The sequence below is a fragment of the Camellia sinensis genome, chromosome 10, assembly GCF_055761805.1.
Source record: "Camellia sinensis isolate YWXY chromosome 10, ASM5576180v1, whole genome shotgun sequence".
Classification (NCBI taxonomy): Eukaryota; Viridiplantae; Streptophyta; class Magnoliopsida; order Ericales; family Theaceae; genus Camellia; species Camellia sinensis.
This window is the reverse complement of record NC_138970.1, coordinates 178,373,146-178,396,740: the sequence shown is the minus strand read 5'-3', so window position 1 is coordinate 178,396,740 and position 23,595 is coordinate 178,373,146. Positions and strand designations below refer to the sequence as shown.

General features: G+C 31.2%; 2 protein-coding genes across 2 annotated transcripts; both read left to right on the top strand.

The window, feature by feature from the left end:
• Positions 1 to 7,221: 7,221 nt before the first annotated feature.
• On the top strand, positions 7,222 to 13,088 carry LOC114266217 (uncharacterized). Its single transcript, XM_082892921.1, has 4 exons — positions 7,222 to 7,660; positions 9,624 to 9,899; positions 11,061 to 11,198; positions 11,315 to 13,088. The coding sequence occupies exons 1-4, from the start codon at positions 7,280 to 7,282 to the stop codon at positions 12,860 to 12,862; spliced, it is 2,343 nt and encodes a 780-aa protein (XP_082749047.1). The 5' UTR covers positions 7,222 to 7,279; the 3' UTR covers positions 12,863 to 13,088.
• A 3,058-nt stretch (positions 13,089 to 16,146) lies between these two features.
• On the top strand, positions 16,147 to 18,958 carry LOC145800907 (mechanosensitive ion channel protein 6-like). Its single transcript, XM_082890659.1, has 5 exons — positions 16,147 to 16,271; positions 16,599 to 16,722; positions 16,924 to 17,184; positions 17,321 to 17,523; positions 18,655 to 18,958. Exons 1-5 carry the CDS (start codon positions 16,147 to 16,149, stop codon positions 18,956 to 18,958), a joined length of 1,017 nt encoding a protein of 338 aa, XP_082746785.1.
• The last annotated feature ends 4,637 nt before the right edge of the window (positions 18,959 to 23,595 follow it).

The window sequence follows — 23,595 nt, the reverse complement described above, 5'->3', positions numbered from 1 at the left end:
TTTGATTTTATTACACATCTTTTCGTAAAAACTTAAAAAATTATTCCAAACAAATATCTTTTTTTTCCTCTATTTTTTTAACCAAAAATCAAAAGTGCACTTATATAACACATCCCAAGTAATTACTGAGCAACTTATTATTATTATTTTTTCATCTTTAGTATTTTTTTCAAAAACATTTCAACCAAAAAAATTACTTTTAAGTTTTGCTAGGTTAGAAACTGAAAAAAATTACTAAAGACAATAAAAATATATATTTGTTGGTTTCCTTGCTTAAAAAAATGTAACTAATTTACTTTGCTAAATATAATATATTCTAAATCATTGAATTACATCTCAAAATTTAGCTATGATAAAATTTTCATATAATTACGTGATTTGAAAATATACTAAAACCAGAGAACAGACCTCATGCATTTGGATTCTGCCGCCTCATTTGTCTAATTATTAACGTTAGCAATGATGGAGATTGTTGCATCTCGTGTAATACCCACGAGTGGAAGTAAATATGTGAGGGCAAATAACAAGTTAAAAATTGATATTTAAAAAATAAAAGTTAAAAATATGTGATTTTTGTAATAATAAGATTTTTGGGTGCGGTATCAATAATTTTTAAAATGTGATTTTATAAATTATTTAGTTCTTTTTTTTTTCTTATAAATCTAAAGGGCTCATTAAAGTGAAAATTATATAAAAGAATAATCACTTACATGTTTAGGCTTAATTTTTGCGATCGTGCTACGTAGCTCGAATGCCGCGGCTCGAGACGCGGCTCGACACCAAAACGACGTCGTTTTGGTGTCGATTTTGTTTTTTTTTTTTTTGTTTTTTTTGTTTTTTTTCCTGGTTTGCAGAACGAAGCAGAAGAAGAAGAAGAAGAAGAAGAAGAAGAAGGAGGGAGAAGAAGAGAAGGGAGGAGGAGGAGGAGGAGGAGGAGGGAGGGGAGGGGGCCATAAAAACCGGTTTGAGGAGGAGGGGAGGCTGGGCTGCGACGGAGGAGGAAGCAGCAGCGGCGGCCGGAGCTGCGACGACGGCGGGGCGGAGCTGCGACGACGCCGACCTTCTTCCTCTCCCTCCCTTCTCTTTCTCCTCTCCCTCTCTTTCTCTCCCTCTCCCTCTCCCTCTCGAGCCATTTCGAGCCTGGTAGCTTCGAGCTACCAGGCATTTCCGTAATTTTTGGGGGATACACCAATAAATCTCAAATTAATAACTTATACACTGTTTAGTCCTAAAAGTTTTCTTATAGACTGAAAGGTCCCATTACAATGTTTCAAACATCAGATTAATGTTTCAAACATTAGATTTCGAACATTAGATTAATGTTTCGAACATTAGATTTCGAACATCAGATTAATGTTTCAAACATTAGATTGATGTGCAAATGGGACTAAATGGAGCATAAGAAAACTTTTAGGACTAAATGGTTCAACTTTTCAGAAACTAGGACTTATGGGTAAATTTTCCTTAATTTTTTAAGAATAAAAGTGGGTTTCTTCGAATGTAAATTTATACATTTGGACAATTCGCACTATAGAAATTTTGGAATTTTTCCTCATTCTGAAACAAATCCCACTTTACAAATAAAAACATAACACTCTAATGTAATACTCTACTGTAACATACTAAAAAATTCCTTAGTGTATTTTTTTTAAACGTAACGTAATATTAAAAAAAACTTCTTAGTGTACTTTTTTTTAAATGTAACACTCCAATGTAATACAAACGTAACACTCCAATGTGACATACTCCAATCAACATAACACTCCAATTAATGTAATTCCAAACGTAACACTCAAATGTAATATACTCCAATATAACACACACAAAAACGTTAAAAACTTCTTAGTGTGTTTTTTCCAAACGCAACACTCACAGTTTGAAATTATAAATTTGCCCAAAACTTACTAAGGAATTTTTATACTCCTTTTGGAATGGTTTGAAGAATTTCACATCCTTTTGGAATGGTTTAAAGAATCTTACATTCTTTTTTTAGAGTGTTATATTGAAGTGTTACGTTTGAGAAAACTACATTAAAGAGTTTTTTTTTTTTGTGTGTGTGTGTATGTGTTACATTAAAGTGTTACGTTGAGGAGTTTTTTCAAAGTGTTATATAAGTATACTTTTTTCAAACGTAACACTCACAGTTTGAAATTATACATTTGCTCAAAACTTACTAAGAAATTTTGGTACTTCTTTTGGAATGGTTTGAAGAATCTCACATCCTTTTGGAATGGTTTAAAGAATCTTACATTCTTTTTTTGGAGTATTACATTGAAGTGTTACATTTGAGAAAACTACATTAAGGAGTGTTTTTTTTTTTTTTGTTACATTAAAGTGTTACGCTAAGAAATTTTTTTGAAATGTTATATTAATGTACTTTTTCCAAACGTAATACTCACAGTTTGAAATTATACATTTGTCCAAAACTTACTAAGACGTTTTTGTACTCCTTTTGGAATGACTTGAAGAATCTCACATCCTTTTGGAATGGTTTCGAGAATCTTACATCCGTTTTTTAGAGTGTTACGTTTGAGAAAACTACATTAAGGAATTTTTTTTTTTTTTTGGTGTTATATTAAGGTGTTACGCTAAAGAGTTTTTTTAAATATTATATTTGAGTATTACGTTTGAGAAAAATACACAAAGAAATTTTTTTTGTGTGTTACATTAGAGTGTTACATTAGAGTGTTACACTAAAGAGTTTTTTTGTGTGTTATATTAGAGTGTTACACTATGAATTTTTTCTAGAGTGTTATATTGAAGTGTTACATTTGGAAAAAATACACTAAGGAGTTTTTTTTATGTTACATTAGAGTGTTATACTAAGGAGTTTTTTTGAAGTGTTATATTGGAGTGTTATATTTGAGAAAAATACACTAATAATTTTTTTGGAGTATTACATTAGAATGTTACGTTTGCGTTTCACATTAGAGTGTTACAGTTTGAAATTATACATTTGTACAAAACTAACTAAGGAATTTTTGTACTCTTTTTGAAATATTTAAAGAATTTCAAGTCATTTTTGTACACATTTTAAAATGTTTTCTAAATAAACAGAATTCTGATATAAAAATTTATCCCAAATTTGATTATCATATATTGTGTACCTTACCTTTCTAGCACAAAAGAAGAAAATAAAATAAAACATAATAGAAATAAGGGTATAACCATAAATTCAATTTTCAAATAATATATTAAATCTACTTTTCTAAAATTAATAGGACTGATTAGTCTATAAAAAAAAAATCTTTAGGACAAAATGGATCACCATTTCTCAAAATGGGATCAAGATTTAATTTATTTGTATCTCATAACTTGTAAATAAAAGCTGCATAAAACACAATGACACAAATTATTATAAAAAAAAAAAACTATAAGTAATTTCTTAAATCCACCAAAAACATTGTGATTAAATTGTAACTCTTGCATGATCACCTAAGTCTTAATGAAGAGGTCATAGTTTTAAGTATATAATGATATATTCAACATTGAGTTGTACTAATTTAATTTACAAACATCTTAACAACCTACTTGTCAAAAATAAATAAATAAATAAATAAATTAAAAAGTCAAGTAGTATGAAGGACATAATTTGTAGTCAAGAAAAATACCTTGGTTTGAGTTTTCTAAAAATATATTTTAAAAAATTCTTCTTTTTTGTTTTTCGTATTTTTTTTTATTTTTACTGAATTTTTTTAATATTTTAAGCAATTATTTTAATTTTTAGACACACCTAACATAAATACACTTAAAAAGTATAATTTTTGTGAAAAAAATCTTTGAAAAGTTCACTAAATACCAAAAATACAAAAAAAAAAAATACAGTACATTTTTCTTATTTTTGTGTATTTATTAATTTTTTAAAATATTTTTTCACAAATATTTTACTTTTTAAACACATCTAAGCAAGATGAATCTAAAAAAAAAAAAAAAAAAACTTAAAATTTTAAAAATATTCACTAAAAACAAAAAACAAAAAACTTAATTTTCAAAAAATTTAATTTAAAAAACTCAATCCAAACACATTGATTATAAATTTGGCAATTTATAGCACTTGGTTTCATCCTATAAAATGCTTTCCATATTAGTCTTATATTTATTTTGTATAATTGTGGAGCCTTCTATTTGTTTTGAGAATATGCGCCTCCTAAATTCCATGTCTTTTTGCTTGTTAATAATATATATTTTTTGGGTGGTAAGGCATTGCTCCATAATGCTTGAGCAAAATGATCTATAAACAAAAGTGTTACTTAAAAAATAAAATAAAATAAAATAAACATTAAAAATGATACAACAACTGAATTTTTGAAATTATGTGTCATAATTATAAATCCTTTTGTTTGATGTCACATTATTTTATATAATAAACTTGTACAATAATTATAAATCATAATTATGTGCTTTCATTAAATAAATGTCAAATCATTTTTTACATTTTCTACATTTAAATTATGTTTATATGACATTATTTTATTGTCACAAGTCTTCATTTCATATTGTCTTTTTTAGTTAATTTTTTGTGTTGGATTTTTTCAGTCTCATTTAGTTTGGCTTTTTTTTTTTTTTTGACTTTTATGAAAAAAAAGTATAATAATTATAATTTAAATATGATATTTTATTTTATTAATTAATGTAACTAATTTTATCTTTCTATACTTTTTTAGGGTAAATTACAAACACCTCCCTCGAGGTTTGGTAAAAATATAAATTCCCCCATGAAGTTTAAGAAATTACATCCCGCCTTCTGAAGTTTTTATTTTCATAACAAATTATCTCCTGAGGTTTTTATTTTTATACAGATTTTCCTTAATTTTTCCTAATTTGTTATGAAAATTTGACCCTTAAGGAGTAATTTGTAATTTCTCAAATCTCAAAAAAAAAATTTATATTTTTACTAAACTTCGAGGGAAATGTTTATAATTTGCCCCTTTTTTTAACCAAAAATCTAAAACCAAACCAACCTTAAGTAAGATAGTATAGTATCACACAGTGCCCGTTTCGCAGACAAATCAACTTTAAACTTTTGACTCAGTCAAAAATAATTTGTCATTTAGAAAAATATTTAAAAATATTAATTTTTAATTTGCTTTCAATGACATGAATGATTGCAGGTGAGCTTTTAGAAAAATGTTGTTGGTCCCAAATTTTTTATTAAATAAATAATTAAATATTTTATATTAGTGTGAGATTTATAAAATTATAAATTCTATACATTTGTGAGTTATTTTATTATTTATTTGGTAAAAAATTTGATATCTCTAATATTATCTAAATTATTAATTTATTTATAAATTAACACTTAATATCTTGTCATATAGTGTGAATAGATTTAAGAATAATATTTTAAGCATCTTTAAAATTACTCTATTTTTTGTTTCTATTATTTTGTTTGATAGGTCAAAGACGTAGCCTATAGCGAAAAAGTGAATGATTAATGTTGAAGTCAAGTATTAAATTTTGAATATTATATCATCACTATTTTGATATAGAGGAATGTTTCGTAGCTTGAAATGTCTTTGGCCCGAATGGCTCGACTGTTTAAAATGACGTCGTTTTGGGCAGTTTTTTTTTTTTTTTTTTTTTCTCTCTCTGAAACAAACAGAAGAAGAAGAAGAAAAGAAAGAGAGAAGGAGAATAAGGAGATTTGGACTTCAATGGGTCTCTTCGGATATGGACTTCAGTGGCTTGTTACTCGGAACATCATTCTCTCTCTCTTTCTCTGTGATTTGAACTTACAGACTCTGCGGTTGCGCTATGATTTTTTTGATTTGAAGGCAGAGAGATAGTTGATTTGAGACACCAAAATGGAGAAATTTTCAATACCCATCATGATTGGGTTTGTTGTGGTGTTATTAAGCTTGTGGGTTGGTATTACAGAAGAAGCAGAGTATATAAAATACAAAGACCCAAAACAACCATTGAATGTTAGAATTAATGACCTAATGAAAAGAATGATGGTGGAGGAGAAGATTGGGTAGATGGTGCAGATTGAGCGCAAGGTTGCATCATCTGATGGATTTGTGGATAGGGTTTGGTTTGAGATTTTTGATGCTTAATTTTGGAGAATTTTCAACTTACTTTACATATATTTGATTTTATTTGAGTCTGTATGTATGTATGTTTGTGATGAGAATGAGAGAAGATAAAGAGGATGAAGAAGATTGAAGACAGTGATAAGAGAGAGAGAGAGAGAGAGAGAGAGAGGAAGAAGATGAAGAATAAGGAAAAAGACAGTGATGAGAGAGAGAGAGAACAGAAGGGGGAAGAGAAAGAGCACAGCAGCAGAATTTGAGTGAAAAAAAATAATTCTGGCCACTCGAGCCAATGAGGATTCGAGCTACGTAACGGAGCTGTTTGATATAAGATATACAATTTGAATTTTTAAAATAATGCATTAATCACAAAATAATATCTAAAATTTGGGAGAAGTTTACTCATAGAAAATAAATTAATAATAATAAAAAAAGAACTAAGAACATGTATATTAGCCCCATTTGGAATTACATAAGAATTAGTTTTGACAATGATAACACCTTAAAAGAATTAAAATAAGTTATAAATTTGTTTCATACAACTTTTGATATTTTGTGAGAAAATGAACTATGTTAAGTTAAATAAATGATCACATATATTTTTTTGTGTGCAAATATTTAAAATGACATTAAAAATTATAATTAAGACAAATGAATTTTGTCCATACATATTTAAAGATTTTAAATAAGTTAACAAAGTAAAAAATTATTTTTTAATTTTTAATTTATTTTGAGTCATATCACCTTTTTATATTTATATATATATATATTTAAAAAATAAAAAGTGAGCTTTTAACCAAATTTTCAAAAAATCCAAGATAAATTATGAATTTTTAATTTTATCAATTTAAATCATAATATTTTGATTTGGTTTTAATTTAAACCATTCACTTATTTTCATTAAGTGATAGATAATGTTTTACCCATTAAATTCAATATAAATATATATAAAATGTTTAAAATATTTTTTTCATTGAATTTAATGGATGAAATCTGTTTTTTCCATTGATTAAAAGTAAATTATTTAAATTAAAAATAAATCAAAATATTAAAATTAAAATTAATAAAATTAAAAATTCAGATTTATTTTGTTATAATAGTCAATTTCTAAGTTTTTTTTACTATTATTATATAATTTCTCCAAATAAATAAATAAAAAGACCTTATTGTTGCAAATTTTGTCACCATTGTTGTACCAAATAAAACTGGTTCTTTCTCTCCTGCTTAGTCCTGATGCCTTCCATTCCATGTCACTCCATCACAGTTCCATAGAGAGAGAGAGAGAGAGAGAGAGAGAGAGAATGACATTATTTGGGAACACTGGCGGGGGATTTATCGGCGGTGGCAAGCAAGTACTTCCGGTAGATTACCAAGCGGAGGTCTCGCAGCGGCTCATCGACGCTGCACATTCCGACGACCTCAACTCTGCGATGGAATGCATTGCAGACCCCTTCGTCGATGTCAACTTCATCGGAACCGTGAGCTTGAAGACTCGAAAAACAGAGATCGTGTTACGCGATGAGTCCGCTAGTGAAGTTCGATTCGAGTTTGAAGAGTTTAGGACGGAGGTCACCGCTCTCTTCCTCGCTGCTCATGCCGGAAATGTGACGCTCCTCAGGAAATTACTGGTATTGTTTTTGTTTAATTTTTTCTCTTTGATGAAGACGAAGCTCATTATGGATATGTAATCTGTCATTTTACTGTTATTATTATTATTATTATTATTATTATTATTATTATTATTATTATTATTATTATTATTATTATTTTGAATTAGAAGGTATAGAATTCAAATTTTGTGTTTGTTTCTCATTTTGTTCGAAAATTGTCATCGATTGGTATTGGTATTGTTTTTGTTTTGTTTTTGATGAATACGAAGCTCGTTATATAATTTTGACAATGTGTGTTTATATGTATAATCTGTCTCATTTTTGTGCGTTTGTGTGTGTGTGTGTGTGGAATTAGAACATCTCTAATTCTTCACCAATTTATATAATTTTGACAATGTGTGTTTATATGTATAATCTGTCTCATTTTTGTGCGTTTGTGTGTGTGTGTGTGTGGAATTAGAACATCTCTAATTCTTCACCAATTTTTTTCATTTGATATGTACTATTCCCATATGAAATTTATGATAGGAGGAAATTTAAAATATATATATATATATATATATTGATAAAATTTGAAGACAAGAAAATCATCTCGAATGCTTCGACTTTTTAAATTTTCATGAAATTCAAATTTGATGAGTTCTTAATTTGATGAAAAATGACTCTTCCTTGATTTGATGAGCATTTAATGAAAAATTGGAGATTTTTTTGAGTATTTTTTTTGTTGAATTTAAATTTGATGAAAGAGAGGATGAAGGATTGGGGATGCCCTTACAACGTATAGACTTTGAATTTTGTGTTTTTTCGCATTTTGCTTGAAGATTGTCATCAATTGGCATTTCTTTTTCTTTTTTTTGTATAATTTTTGTTTTTATGAAGACAAAGCTTGTTATGTAGTTTTGACAATATGTGTGTGTGTAATCTATGTTTGTTTAGAAGGTATAGAGTTTGAATTTTGTGTTTGTTTCCCATTTTGTTCAAATATTGTCATCGATTTGATACTCTGAGATGTCCAAATGAGAGCTTTTCTGGCTTTTTTTCCTGTGATTATTTTATCAGTTCTTCAAATTTCTTGTATTTTCATCTCTCTCTCTCTCTCTCTCTCTCTCTCTACTATTCAAATTTCTTTATGAATTTTCTCTTTGAGATCCAATTGTGAGTAATCCAGTGAATTATCACTCTGTTTCGCTAGAAGCATACTCTGAAGGAAGATGGTTTTGGCTTTGGAGTCATTTGATAAGCTAAGTTCAAATTCTTTGAGAAAAATCAAAATTAGTTCTTATCTTCACTTTGATTGTGTTTGTGGATTTATTGGTTTATAATCTGAAACTTATTTTTTTCTTTTTTTCTTTTTTCAATCTGAATTTATTTCACAAATTTTTTTTAGGAGCTTAATTGGCTGTTGGTTTTCATTGGTAGTAATTTGAAATTTGAAAAATCAGTTATTGATTGGAAAAATCTATTTACAATTTCAGCCTTGATTTTTCAGTATATGGTCATTAATTGTTAACTGCAACATGAATGCCTTTGTTGAAATTTCAAATTAGGAGTGATTGTTGTCATAATAATAGGGATTCTAATAATACTGGTAATAATTATACTCATAACTATAATAATAGTAAGTATATTTTCCATTATCATTATTATTTTCATTTTCCTTGTGAGATAACTGCACTAAACTTTACATTTGCTTAACGGAATTCTACCCCCCCCCCCCACAAAAAAAAAAATGTTCTGACACTTTAATATGTTGAATTTTAGCTCCTCTTAACTTTAAGTTGGATTTCAAAAATTAGTTCCCAATTTTCTCTCAGCTTGATGTTAAAAGTATGTTATGTTGGGAATTTCCACTCATAATTAATGTTTTGTCATCATACTGTTCTGTCAATTGGCGATCAGTGTATTAACTTGAAATTATCTTATGAAAAAAAATACCCATTCCAAACAATTTTTTTGAGGTTATACATTTTTATGATGACAGAGTGTTGGAGCTAATGTGAACCAAAAACTGTTCCGGGGCTATGCGACGACAGCAGCAGTAAGGGAGAGCCATATTGAGATATTGGAGATACTCGTGAATGGTGGGGCAATTCAGCCAGCGTGTGAGGAAGCTCTGTTGGAAGCAAGCTATGTGGGGCAAGGCAGGCTTGCTGAGCTTCTCATGGGCTCCAGCATGATTCGCTCTCATGTAGCTGTCCACGCTCTTGTCACAGCATCATGTAGAGGCTTTGTTGATGTGGTCGACACACTTATCAAGGTACTTCATGTTTTTCTGTAATTGTTATATTTTCTTTCATGCATGTGGTTTGCTGTGACGTGACACAACCCTACAAATTGCAATAATGAATGATTTTGGAGCTCATATGATTGAATTGAATAGTTCAATTTTTTTGCAACCATGGATGTAAATTGTGGAAATGATGAACCAAGTTGTTATACGACTGAAATTACTAGAGGTAAGGTCTGTCGAACTGTGTAACCGTGATGTTTGTAAGTAGTGGTGATCAAATGGGTCAGTGTAAGCTGTAAGCTAATCTGCATAGTCAACCCTTAAGCTTAGTAACAAATCAAAGCAAATTGGGTGTCACGTGCCTAAGGAATTGGGAGTTGCTAGCAGTCCTCTGTGGGGTAGATATCCTCTGAAAACTTTTCCTGTTCCATTAGCATAGCTAAATTTGAATAGGATGACTCAGCGTTAGGAAAAGTAAGCGCCTCCTGTCTTAATTGAATTTGCCTTCGCTGCACCTTGAATCAATCAAAAAGCTTATTGATTTGTTTTATCCCATTTCATTTGGGCAAAAGAGAGGCTGCGTGTCACATGGGCTACGAATTTGTTGGTTGGTTGATTATCGAAATCACCTCTTGAGAAAAAAAAAGGCCCTGAGGTTCTGACCCACATGGTTTTGTAATTGGACGTCATACTGAAGTTCTTTTAAATTTGAATTTTATTTTATTATTTTTGGAAATTACACTTTCTTTTTTTTCTTTAGGAATTCTTTGTATTCTGCTTACTATATTTTATTGCCCCCTTGGTATTATTTGCCAATTGTGGATAGTATGCATAGAGTGTACAAAATAATTGAAATTCTTGACTATTGCGCCAAATAGGTCGGATTTTGAGCAACATATGCCATATTTGTCCAAAAGTTCCAACAATAAAAAATTAGCCTCCTGTTACAATCCAAATTGGCCAATTAATTTTTGTAAGTACTTCATTACCTTTTGGACTTGAGTGCCTACCAATTGGACTTCTATTTCTACTGCACTTGTGAAAATTTAGTCTCACATTGACAAGTAACCCCATGGACCCCTGAACCATTGTACTAGAACCGATATACTGGGTTACAATATTACCTTTAATAAGCATTGTTCTTCAAATTGATCGATCAAATGACATGTATGCTTTTAAATGTGGTAGTGTGGAGTGGATCCCAATGCAAATGCTCGGGTGCTACTTAGGTCTTCCAAGCCATCTCTACATACCAATGTTGACTGTAATGCACTTGTTGCTGCCATTGTCGGTCGGCAGATCTCTATTGTCAGACTGCTGCTACAGGTAATCATTTTGGATTAATTGTCGCTGTTGTTCATTTATTTAATAGAACTATTCTTAGTTTATCCTAATCGCATGACTTTAATCTAACATGTTTACTTTCTGAAAATCAAAATAAGTCTGGTGTTAGTATGAACATCAAAGTGAGGCTCGGAGCTTGGGCATGGGACATGGCTACAGGAGAAGAATTTAAGGTAGGAGCAGGGTTAGCTGAGCCTTACTGTGTTACTTGGTGTGCTGTGGAGTACTTTGAAGCTAGTGGTTCTATCTTACGCACACTCCTCCAACACCTCTCCCCTAACCTCCCTCATCTTGGGAGAACCGTCATCCACCATGCCATCTTATGTAACAATGCAAGGGCAATGGATGTTCTTTTGACTTGCGGCGCTGACATAGAATTTCCAGTTCAAACGACAGAGAAAACAGAGTTTCGGGCTATTCATTTGGCTGCGCGACTTGGCTCAGCTAAAGTTCTCCAACACTTAATCATCGGTGGTTGTAATCTTAATTCCAAAACAGAATCTGGTGAGACTGCACTAATGATTTCTGCGAGATATAAGCACGAAGATTGTCTTAAACTTCTGGCATCAGCCGGTGCTGATTTTGGGTTGGTTGATTCAGTGGGTCAATGTGCCCTATCAATTGCTGGATTCACACAGTGGACTCATGTATTCGAACAAGCAGTTCTAGAACTAATTCGAGGTGGGAAATTCGCATACTCTAGCAATGCCTCGAGTTTTTCATCTTTATTGTTTGTCACACGAGCCAATGACATTGAAGCCTTGAAAAAACTTGTTGAGAAGTCAGAAATTGATCTGGATGAGCAGGATGGAAATGGGTTCTCAGCAGCCATGATTGCTGCAGCATCTGGCCATGTTGAGGCTTTTTGTTTGCTTGTGTATGCTGGTGCTAACTTAAACCTGCACAACAAACATGGTGAGACTGTGATTACCCTTTCAGAATCAAACAAGAACAGTGATGTTTTCGAAAAAGTTATTCTTGAATATGCACTCACTAATGGAAGGTACAACTCTGCTGGATTTCATGCTCTGAATCGTGCAGCATGTTGTGGTGATATTGAGTCTGTTCGTATGTTAACAAGGGCGGGTTATGATGTTAATGTTGTTGACGTTGATGGGTACACTCCGCTCATGTTAGCAGCGAAGGGAGGTCATGGGAATGTTTGTGAACTTCTAATCTTAAATGGGGCAATGTGTGACATTGAGAATGCAAGACTTGAAACTGCGCTTGCGCTAGCAAGGAAAAACGGTGTGGGAAATGAAGCGGAACGTGTGATATTGGACGAACTTGCGCGAAAGCTTGTGTTGGACGGGGCATTTGTTAAGAAGCACACAAAGGAAGGGAAAGGATGTCCCCATAGTAAAGTGTTGAAGATGGTAAGGGTTTCTGGGTTTTTGAGTTGGGGGAAATCAAGCAAGAGAAATGTGATATGTAAGGGGGCTGAGGTGGGTCCCAGTTCGACATTTTGGTGGAATCGCCGCAAGAAGTTTGACGGTGGCGAACCGGGAGTGTTTCGGGTGGTTACTACCAAGAACAAGGAGGTACATTTTGTTTGTGATGGTGGGATTGAAATGGCTAAGTTGTGGGTAAGGGGGATTGAGCTTGTGACTAGAGAAGCTATATTTGGCAAGCAACAAGATGTGTGAATGGTGCATGTTAATTTTGTTATTTAACCCTTTGTATAGTAAATATTTTGTTAAACAATCCTTTTGTATTTATTTTAATAGCTGAGCTCCTCGACAGGTCGGACCTGGACATTCAGTCCGAATAGCCAATGTTTGCCACGTTGGCACTTTTTCTTGTGAATTAGTAGTTTAGATTCTTCATTTATTTATAAACTTATTCATCAATGTTACAAACGAATCCAATAGTAAGTTGGTTAAGTTTTGTTTGAAAATTAATGAACTTTAAAATATATTTAAACTCAACTTATTTATATGATGAGTAAATCTCGAATAAGTTTTTTAATGAGCCAAACTTGAATAATTTGATTTTTATAATGCATATATGTTTATCGAGTTAAATATTAATTTATTTAAGCTTGGTTTTAAAAATTAAACATATTTTAAAAAGTGTTTAAGTTTGACTCATTCATATAAAAATTTGATCTCGAATAAATTTTTAATAAGTCAAACACGGATTGAATTTGGATAATTTATTTTGTTTTGCAATCCCATCTACATGTGAAATGGACAAATATTGAGTGGTGTTTTGGAAAGTTGGTAAAAAGTTAGTTTTTTAGTTTTTTATGTGAATTTTTATATTAAAAAAGCTGGCTTTTATGATTTTTTTTTTTTTTTGTGATTTTTTTTTTTTTTTTATGTAAAAAGGTTAGAAAGTAAAAAAAAAAATTGAGGCTCCGTTCAATAAGACTTTTTAACTACGATTTGAGAATATGAATTGTATTTTGAGTTTGTGTGTTTTGAAATTATGATTTGAGTGTAGAAAATTTGTTTAATTATGATTTTTGAATAGAGTGTTGAATTGAGTTTTAAATTGAGTGTGAAACCGAGTTTTGTTTGTTTGATTTGATATGTGAAGTAAGAAAATTTGTTTGGTTATGAGTTTTGGAAAGAGTTTTCAAAACTTAATTCAAATATTATAACTCATAACAAAACACACTGCTTTCCAAACATTACAAACAAAAGCTATTCATATCATATTTTTCTAAATTTAGAATCCAACCACTACAAGTGAGTTCACAAACGTGAAAGGGACATTTTGAAGAATGAAAAACAAGAATCGATACAGGAAATAGGGGTTAACAAAAGGGGATTTCAAAGAAGGGAATCAAAACAACTACCAAAGCAAATAAACATAAAAAACCCTAAACCTAAACCTAATATTTTCCTAATTTTATAAACCAACCCAATGAGTTCACAAACGTGAAAGAGGCAGTTTCAAAGAAGGGATTGCGGTCTAGGGTTTCATAGAATGGAGATGGAGAAAAGGGGAGAGAAAAAAGTTACACAGAGAGAGAGAGAGAGAGAGAGAGAGAGAGAGAGACATATCTTGAGGCGAAGTTGAGGACAGGTCGTGTTCGCGGGATGGTCATTGAGGGCGAAGAAGAGTGTCAGAGTGGGGTCTCAAAAACAAAGGGGGCTTTGGGAAAACAACGTGAAAAGCTCAGCTAAAAGAAAACAATCAATGAAGAAATTTGTAAAAATCGTAACCGGTTGAAAAGGTACTCAAGATTTCTAATCAAATTATTCGGTGGTTGAAATTAATTTGTAAAAATCTAATGGCTTAAAATAAATATGTATATGATGTGCACATCTTATTGATAAATAAATAAATTTTGTTCCCACTGTTAGGGTATAAGGAGAAGGAAATCTCAATTTATAGGGGTCCAAAATAAAATAAGGGAGAATTGTCCGAGTTGGATCCGAGTGGAGAACAAGCGGTGGTAACTCATCAATTGCAGTCAAGTAAGTGAGTGACTAAAGTAAAATGCGAAAAAAGAGGGAAGTGATAGAGAGAGAGAGAGAGAGAGAGAGGCCATGGCAAACCTCTCAAGCCTAGTTCACGAGCTTCGCGAACGCATAGCAGCTTCATCATCAACACCTCCCAACATACTAAATCATAACAAATTATGATTAAATCTAAGTTTGCCCATTGGGAGTGGTTCATATAAAAGAAACTCAATGTTTTATTCAAATTTGAGTAAGGACTGCAGATGGCCTAAGGTATCCACTTTTAAGTTATGGATTTTGTATATTTTGTAGAGTGACAACACATTATGCCCCAACTAAGAAAAGAAATTCTTACAGTATATTTATATATAAACTACATAAACACTCCCCGAGTGGCTTCCAACCTTATATGTTTCCTATGTGCCCTCGCCATCCCACGCTCGTCCCTGCACCCAGTTCTTGCAATTAAGGTTTCAACCTCCTCAATAAGAAAAAAGAATGAACAGATGATGCATTACACCTGAGATAGTTTTGATATCTTCCGAGCAGCATTTATTACATTTTTGGCACTGTGGTTGGGTGTGTTGGCCTTTGTACATATTCTCAACAATATTTTAATTGCGGATGGCTGGATGTTAATTTATGGTTACAAAATGCTATGTGAATAGCAACTATCAAATGACAATTAGTTGTAAATCTTTAGCCTGTGTTTAAATAAAAAAAAAGATATGTGGTTTGAATTTTTTATTACAAAACAAACAATGTTTTTGATACTATTCTTGCTTGTTTTTCATATTTCTTTCTTCATTTTCTGTTGAGTACATGTTTCAGCATCTTTTTATTTTTTTATCACTGGTTGTTGGAAAATTGACATAATATGTTTCAGCTCTCGGCATGGAGTGATTTTTGAAACAGTTGGATCCCTTTTATCCTTGCTCCGTACAGGAGATCGAGATGCATATCGTCAGTTTTTCATAGACACCATGCTGATGGTTGAAGGTATGAAATGCACCCTGCAAACATCACAGTATATAAAATAAAGGTGATTGCATCATTTAAAGAACTGAGTGATGCTCTATATTATTTTTCTCTCTCTGTCGCCCACAGTGGTACTCTTGTTTGATGATTTCCTCAAACTCACAAAAAATGTTCATGGAAAGAATAGCAACTTTTTTTGTTTTCTGTCCTTTTCTCTAGTTAGTGATGGATGAGGGAATTGGATAAAAAAGTGTGACCCAATGCAAGAGGCTCCCATTCAAGTGGGGTTGCATTACTTTATATTTATTAAGTTTGATTGTTTTATTATGTTTTAAAAATTGTAGCTTTACTTTTTGCAACTTTTAACAAGAATTTCCGTGGATGCCTATAAATAGGCCTTTTATGCAATGGTTTCGCAGACTATGCTATTGAGATAAGAGATTTTAGGGTTTCTCTTGTTTTCTTGCCCTTGACCTTTCTTTTCTTTTGGTTACTCCATGGCACATAATTCTTGACACGCTATAAAGCTCCATAATTCAATGATTCATGGTCTAGACCATTGCGATCAGTTCTTCAATTATGTTTTTGCACTACTAATATATCTTATTGCCATGATCAGGACCATCCTGGTTAAAATTGATTCTGGTTCATTTGTAATGGTGCGGTTCGTTGTCAAAAGAACACCGAAGGTTATAGTATTAACAATTGATTTGTTGAAAGATGTAAAAAAGGGTTTTCTTGACTAAAGCTTTCTCAGAGTAATGACCACTTTGAAGAATGAACCAATGACAATAAAGGATGATAAGAAGGGCCACATAATTAGAGTTATGAAGAAGTTCAAATTCTGATAGCAATTTTGGAAGAATATTAATTGTTAATGTTGGCAAAACTTATCCGATGATGTGAATTTTAGTATGACAAAGTCCTTTTGTTGAGTGAAGATTTAGTTCCACATCATGGAGGATCTTGAATATTTTTTTTTTTCTGGCAGGTTCACCTACCTAGAAGATGTGTTGCGTTTCATGTTAGAAGATGAGGCTTTGAAGACCATGAGTCTTTTGGGAGGCTCACCTGAAAGTGAAAAAATAAGCCAGTCTTCTCTGAAGAACTGGGTGGTAAGAACTTGGCAATAGATGGTGCATTTATTTGTATAAAATTATTTTCTTCTTTATTTATAGTTTTACTGTTGTGATTAATTAATTGTGTAAAAGTGTTTCATCTATTTATTAACAAGGAATATTGTCATCAGTTTACATATTGTTTGCTTTTACAACTATCATGCAAATATGATAATGTGTTATGCCTGATTCTTTTAGGTTAATGCTTTTAGAGAACGAAGAGCGCTTGCCTTGACACTCAATGATACAAAAACCGCTGTCAACAAACTTCATCATATGGTGAATGTACTAGTTGTCATCATTATAGCGGTTGTTTCTCTCTTCATACTAGGAATTGCTACCAGCAGATTTCTATTCCTCATAAGCTCTCAGATCGTCGTTGTGGCATTCATATTTGGAAACTCTTGCAAGACTGTATTTGAAGCCATTGTCTTTTTGTTTGTGATGCACCCATATGATGTAGGTGATTAGTGTGAGATTGATGGAGTTCAGGTATGATAATCATATTTTGTTTGAAATCGTGCTTATGCCCTTTCTTTTACATTTCCCTTTATTCAATTTCGACTTTTGATATGTACTATGCCTTGACTTTCAGATGGTAGTTGAAGAGATGAATATCTTGACTACCGTTTTTTTGAGATTAGACAACCAAAAGATTATATATCCGAATAGCATTCTTTCTACAAAGCCTATCAGTAACTACTATCGTAGTCCAGACATGGGCGATTCAATTGATTTTTGTGTCCATATTGCAACTCCAATAGAGAAGATTGCTATCATTAGGCAAAGAATAATAAGGTATAGAAAGGCAATCTCCCTCCCTCTTTCAGCATGCTCTCTTTTTCTTCTTCCTTTTAGTATTATTCTTTTTACTAGTGCAAGTGCGGTTTTGATCACATAATATGAATAGTAAGAGTAAGATCTCTTTTGGTTGCAGCTTATAAATTTTGTATTTTTAGGTTGATTTTGAGCTTTAGCAAAGTTTTTTCAATGTAACAGTTTTAGCTTAAAAGTCAAAAAGTCTCTAAAAAATCAAAAAGTTTATAACTTATACAAAAAAGTCAAAGATTTCTTTTTCTCTTTACTTTTTGCACATCTTTTCATAAAAAATCAAAAATTTCTTCCAAACATACCAATTTTTTTTTACCTCATATTTTAGCCAAAAAACAAAAAGTTACTAAAATAACCTGTTCCCAAACGAAGTTGTCCAACTATTTTACTTTTTCGCTTCGTCTAGACTAGACTTAGGCCTCGTTTGACATGCAACACTTTTAGCCTAAAAGTCAAAAAATTACTAAAAAAATCAAACAATAATGCTTGAAACCACTAATTAGAGTTACCACTACATTGCCGTAGTGTGTGCTGTGCCTTGTTTTTGTTTTTTTTTTTTTCATTTCCACCTCACTAGTGGTGGATTTAGAGCTCATTATTTAGAGCTCTAAATCATTATTGAAAATCAAAAAGCCTATAACCTATATAAAAAAGTCAATGATTCCCTTTTCTCTATAATTTTTGCACATCTTTTGGTAAAAAATCAAAAAGTCATTCTAAACATACTAATTTTTTTACCTCATATTTTAGCCAAAAAATCAAAAAATTACTAAAATAGTATGTTCCTAAACGAGGCCTTAGTTTAGATGGATCTAAAAAGTAAAAATTTTGCCCCGTTGGTTTCTCAAGCTTAAGGTCAAAGTCAGGTCACTTCGATGAATTCCTGAGCCAAAATAAAATAAAGACCAAAAACTTTAGAAATGAAGAGCAATTACTGATATTTTGAGTTTCATGAACATTTCTTCGATTGACAGCGCCATAGTCTTGGTAACTGTTAGAACGTAAATGAAATTGCAGTGACAATGCGTTGAGATTGAGAATGTAATAATTCTGATAAATATGAATTTGATTGATTAATCCTCGTGGCTGCTTATGCAGTGATGTTGAAAGCAAGAAGGACCACTGGTATCCTTCGCCGTTGGTGGTACCGATGGACCTGGTGGGGTTAAACGATCTGAAACTATCAGTGTGGCTGAGGCACCGTATGAACCACCAAGACATGGGTGAGAAGTGGTTAAGGAGAGCCTTCGTGGTAGAAGAGATGATTAAAATTTTCAAAGAACTTGATATGGAATACCGCTTGCTTCCCCTTGACATCAACATCCGCAACATGCCCCCTATAAGCTCCACTTGCTGTCCCAATCATCATGACCATTATGAAGTTGAGCATGATAGAATTTGATGATCTTGAACAAATTTTTGATGCTCTTGAACAAGTTTCTTCTAACTGGACAGCCTCTGATAAGTGAGCAATTACATTATGGGGGTGGGCGAGAGAATTTCCATTACCTCGCCTTATTCTTGTGTAGTTTTTTGTTTTTTTTCTCTTATCCTATCTTTGTATGGCTTGTATTTTTCTTTTTGTGTTTACCATGCTCAATTTCTATTTAGTACACCATGTACATGCATGAACCAGCTGTACAGCCTCCAGGAGTTTCGCCTTCTATCTAGAAGGGCTGGGCAAAATTTACTAAGGCATTGGTAATCTTTGTACAAATCTTGTGATATGAGATTGTATATTCCTTTTATGAAGTTGGCATTGAGGTCTTTTGATTTTTGTATTTGCTGATTCTTGTTCAATTTTTGAGTCCATGATAGCAAGTGGAAGGTTGTGTAGTGAAACTTTGGCATGACCATGCATGGGATAAAAGAGAATTTTGCTATGAAACATTCTTTTTGTTTTTGTTTTGATTCATATTTGAACTAACATTTTACTAATGTTGTATATATCTCATTAATTATGTTTAACAAAGTGTCGCCATCATAATATTAAACAAGAACATTCTTTAACATTTGTCTTTGAATATTATAATCAACAATGTTACAGATCCCAAAAAAACACAATTTCACAATCCCCACCTACTTGTGATTGGTTCAGTAAGAAAAAAAATATATAAAAAACAAAAATACATGATTGGTTCACATTATTTTGGGAGTCATGGGGTCCCAAGCATTTTTGTATTGTAATAGTAGTGAATGATTGTTTTAATAATTGGGAATTGTGTCTTAAATATGATCTTTTAGGTTCATCTAAAAGCATAAATTCAAAGATTAATACTCTTTTCATCCCAAAATATTAGTTACTTATTTTATTTTTTATTATTCTAAAATATTAGTTCCTTTTCAAAAATTAAGAACTAAAATAATATGAATTTCTTATTTTGATGTTCTTTTAAATTCTTTAACAATATAAAAAGTACAATTATGACAATTGATATTCTTAAAAAAATATATTATCAAAGAGTAATTTTGAAAAACTAATATTTTTAAAATGCAATAATTATAGTATCAAAAAAGTTAGATTTTTTGAGACTATTATTTTGGGATGAAGAGAGTATATTATTTTAATTAACATTGTTATTCAGGTTCAAAAATTAAATTTACTTTATAAACTTAGTGATATGTCAAAAATATAATTGGTTGATAATTAAATATTTTCTAAATATCAATTAATAATTTTCTTGACGCATCTATAAACTGAATCTAATATATATATATTTTGATTTCACTACCTTTTTTGGTGCTCCAGAATGAATTTTGATTTGACTGTAACCTCTCATCTCTTCTCGGCAAAAACACATGATTATACTCATAGAACCCTCATTTACAGAGAATTCGGGAATTAGAGCTTGGTTTCGGTTGATTTAATTTTAGAATCATAATTTGATTATATAGTTATGTTTTGAATTTTAAGTTATATTTTGAGTTTTAAAAAGAAAAAATTTGTTTGATTATGAATTTTGAAAAGAATTTTGAGTTTTAAAAAAAGTTTTAAATTGTATTTTAAGTTTTGAGTTGTATTTTGAAATATTTTAGATTTATTTTTTTTAAATATTTAAAAATGTTTAAGAAAATTTTATTTTTATTTTAAATATATAATTTTTATTTTTTATTTTATTTTTTAACTATTTTAATTTTTTAAATATTTTTTACTTTTTTAAAAATATATATATATATATATATATATTTAAATTTAAAAAAATTTTGAACCGCCCATATATATCTAAATCATAACAAATTATTTGGCCAATAACAAAATATTTTTTTTGAAAAACTAAAAGATAAAAAATATTTTTCTTCAAAAATAAAAATAAACAAAATATTTGTTCGAAAAAATATAAAATCAAAAATAATTTTAAAGAACAAAATTAAAAAAAAAGATTTTTTTTTATAAATAGAATTTTAAAAAGAGTTTTGAAAACTGTTTATTTATGAGTTTTGAAAATAATTTTGAATTGAATTTTAAATTGTGTGTTTAATTATGAATTTTAAAAATAATTTTTAAATTAACTTTTGAATTGTATATTTAATTATAAGTTTTTAAATTTTTTAAATAAACTCACAGTTCCAAAGTAAACCAAACACACATAATTTGGTGTTTTGACTTTAGGGTGCCCGTTTTTCTCCATGCTCAATTTCTTTCGTAACTGTTAAGACAGTTTTGTGGTCTCATCAGAATGATTTGAATACTTTATTTTATAAGTTTAAAAAAAAATTATATATATATATATATATATATAAATGCTTGGTGGCTTGAAAAGGAGCGGCTCAAATAGCCCAAATGGGTGTTGGCCGGTCGTTCTCCCGGACGACTGGATGAAAGCTTGTCTACCGCGGTTGTCACCTTCGTCGACTGCGGCTGTCAGCTTCCTCGCCGGACGATCGGCAAGATAAAATTCGAGCCATTTGAGCCAACCTCCTTTTCGGACCACCTAACATTGCTCATATATATAAAAGAATAGTTTCATCAGACAACAATAAATATATTAATTTATTGTATTTTATTTTATAACATGAATTGTTTGGCATCTACAATATAAGTGTACTTATTTGAATTACGTCACCTCTCTATTTTTCTACACATCTTTTCATAAAAGATTAAAAAGTATACTTATTTAGATCTCCCTAAATAAAATTATATTTACTATCAATTTTATAAAACAAAACAAGATTAATTAGTGTATCAATTGATTTTCGATCAAATTGATTTTTTTTGAACATATGTTTTTCTCTTCAAAACCTACCATATAAACCATTCAAATCACCATCATAAGGTCCCACAAGACTTACAAAATATAGTCTTGAAAATTAGGAGAAGAGGTGACTGCTGTGCGGGAGGCACAACAATAACTGTTGTGGAGATATATGGACCCATTTCAGGACCCGTTTTGATAATTCAAACCGTTCAGTTTTTAAAATATATTGGCTAGAACATATTTGCAAACAATCATATTGATTAGATATCGTTAACTATTTCATCAAATTGCATTTGCATCTAAACAATAAATGACAAATGTGATTTGAATTATAAAACTCAATACAAATGTGAGTGGATGAAATAGTTAATGATATCCAATTAACTTAATTTTTTACAAATATATTCTATTATTTGTATTTTAAAAAAATGATTCAAATTATTAAAACGAGTCACAAAATAAGTTCTTATAGCCGCATAATAGTCACAGAGCACAATAGTCACTTATGGGTGTAAATCTGGCCCGGCCCGGCCCATGTCGAGCCCCGAGGGCTCCTGCCAAAATTCCGGTCAGGTCGGGCCGGGCTGGGCCATGAGCCAAAAAATAGGCCTAGGCCCAGGGGTATTCGGGCCTTAGACAGGCCAATGGGCTGAGCCTCGAGCAATGTTAGGTGGCTTGAAAAGGAGGTTGGGCGGGCTTGATCTTTTTTTTAAAAAATTAAATTTTTTTTTTTTACCAAACGCTTATTATTTTCCACTAAAAAATACACTGGACCTTGGGCGGCCGAGCTTCGGGCCGGGCCTTAAGCGGGCTGATGGGCTGGGCCACAGGCGGGATCGGGCTTCAAAATGATGGTTCAGGCCCTAGCCTAGGGGCTCGGGCTAGGCTCAAGCCTGGGCCTAAGAGGGCCTAAACAGGTTGGGCCCATCTCGGGCCGTGGGCAGGCTTCGGGCCGCCGACAAGCCGCAGACCATTTTTACACCCCTATAGTCACTGTTGTAAGGAGCCACAACAGTCAATTTTAAAAAATTATGGTGGAGATGGAGTTTTGAGGGGAATTACTCTCTTGATTTTGTACTTTTTCTAAATAAAATAATTTATTTTGTCAAAAAAAAGGGAAAAAAAATCATGGTAGCATTTGGTAGAATTTTCTAAATATGATTTGAGAATAGAGTTGTATTTTGAGTTTGTGAGTTTTGGAATTATAATTTGAGTGTGAAATTTATTTGGTTATGAGTTTTGAATTGAGTTTGAAATGAATAATGTGATATGTGATATTTAATTGGGATTTTTGGTGAAAAGCCCCTCTCATTGGGCCTATTTTGTGTGAAGCCCACAGAATTAAACAATGACACCAAAAGCCCCTCAATTAAAAAAATGTCATGAATTGACTGAAATGTCCTTCCATATAAGTGGGGAAATATGAAACAATTAACAGTAAAAATTTACTATCAATCAAAGTAAAATTTTACTATCACTATCAAAGTAAAATTTTACTAACATCACAAGTCCAAAAGTCAATTTGTGTTGATAAAATTTTACTGTGGTTGAGTGTAACATTGTACTATATTTTAAAGTTAATTTTTACTATTAGGTTTGCCAAAGATTGACAACTCATACAGTGTGTCACCAACACAACTTGAGACATGAATGTAAAAGTAAAATTTTACTCTGAAATAAGAATAAAATGTTACACTATGAATCTAAGAATAAAATGTTACACTCTGAATTTAAGAGTAAAATGTTACACCCTGAATTTAAAAGTAAAATTTTACTCTGTATAAAAGTAAAATTTTACTCTGAATAAGAGTAAAATGTTACACTCTGAAACTAAAAGTAAAAT

Excerpts from the sequence above, each read along its gene's own strand:
- LOC114266217 (XM_082892921.1), top strand. The coding sequence starts at position 7,280 with ATGTCACTCCATCACAGTTCCATAGAGAGAGAGAGAGAGAGAGAGAGA. Across the intron at positions 9,900-11,060 it reads TGGTCGACACACTTATCAAG|TGTGGAGTGGATCCCAATGC; the intron begins GTACTTCATGTT and ends TAAATGTGGTAG. Across the intron at positions 11,199-11,314 it reads TTGTCAGACTGCTGCTACAG|TCTGGTGTTAGTATGAACAT; the intron begins GTAATCATTTTG and ends AATCAAAATAAG.
- LOC145800907 (XM_082890659.1), top strand. The coding sequence starts at position 16,147 with ATGATTCATGGTCTAGACCATTGCGATCAGTTCTTCAATTATGTTTTT. Across the intron at positions 16,272-16,598 it reads GGTTCATTTGTAATGGTGCG|GTTCACCTACCTAGAAGATG; the intron begins GTTCGTTGTCAA and ends TTTTTCTGGCAG. Across the intron at positions 17,185-17,320 it reads TTGTGATGCACCCATATGAT|ATGGTAGTTGAAGAGATGAA; the intron begins GTAGGTGATTAG and ends CTTGACTTTCAG.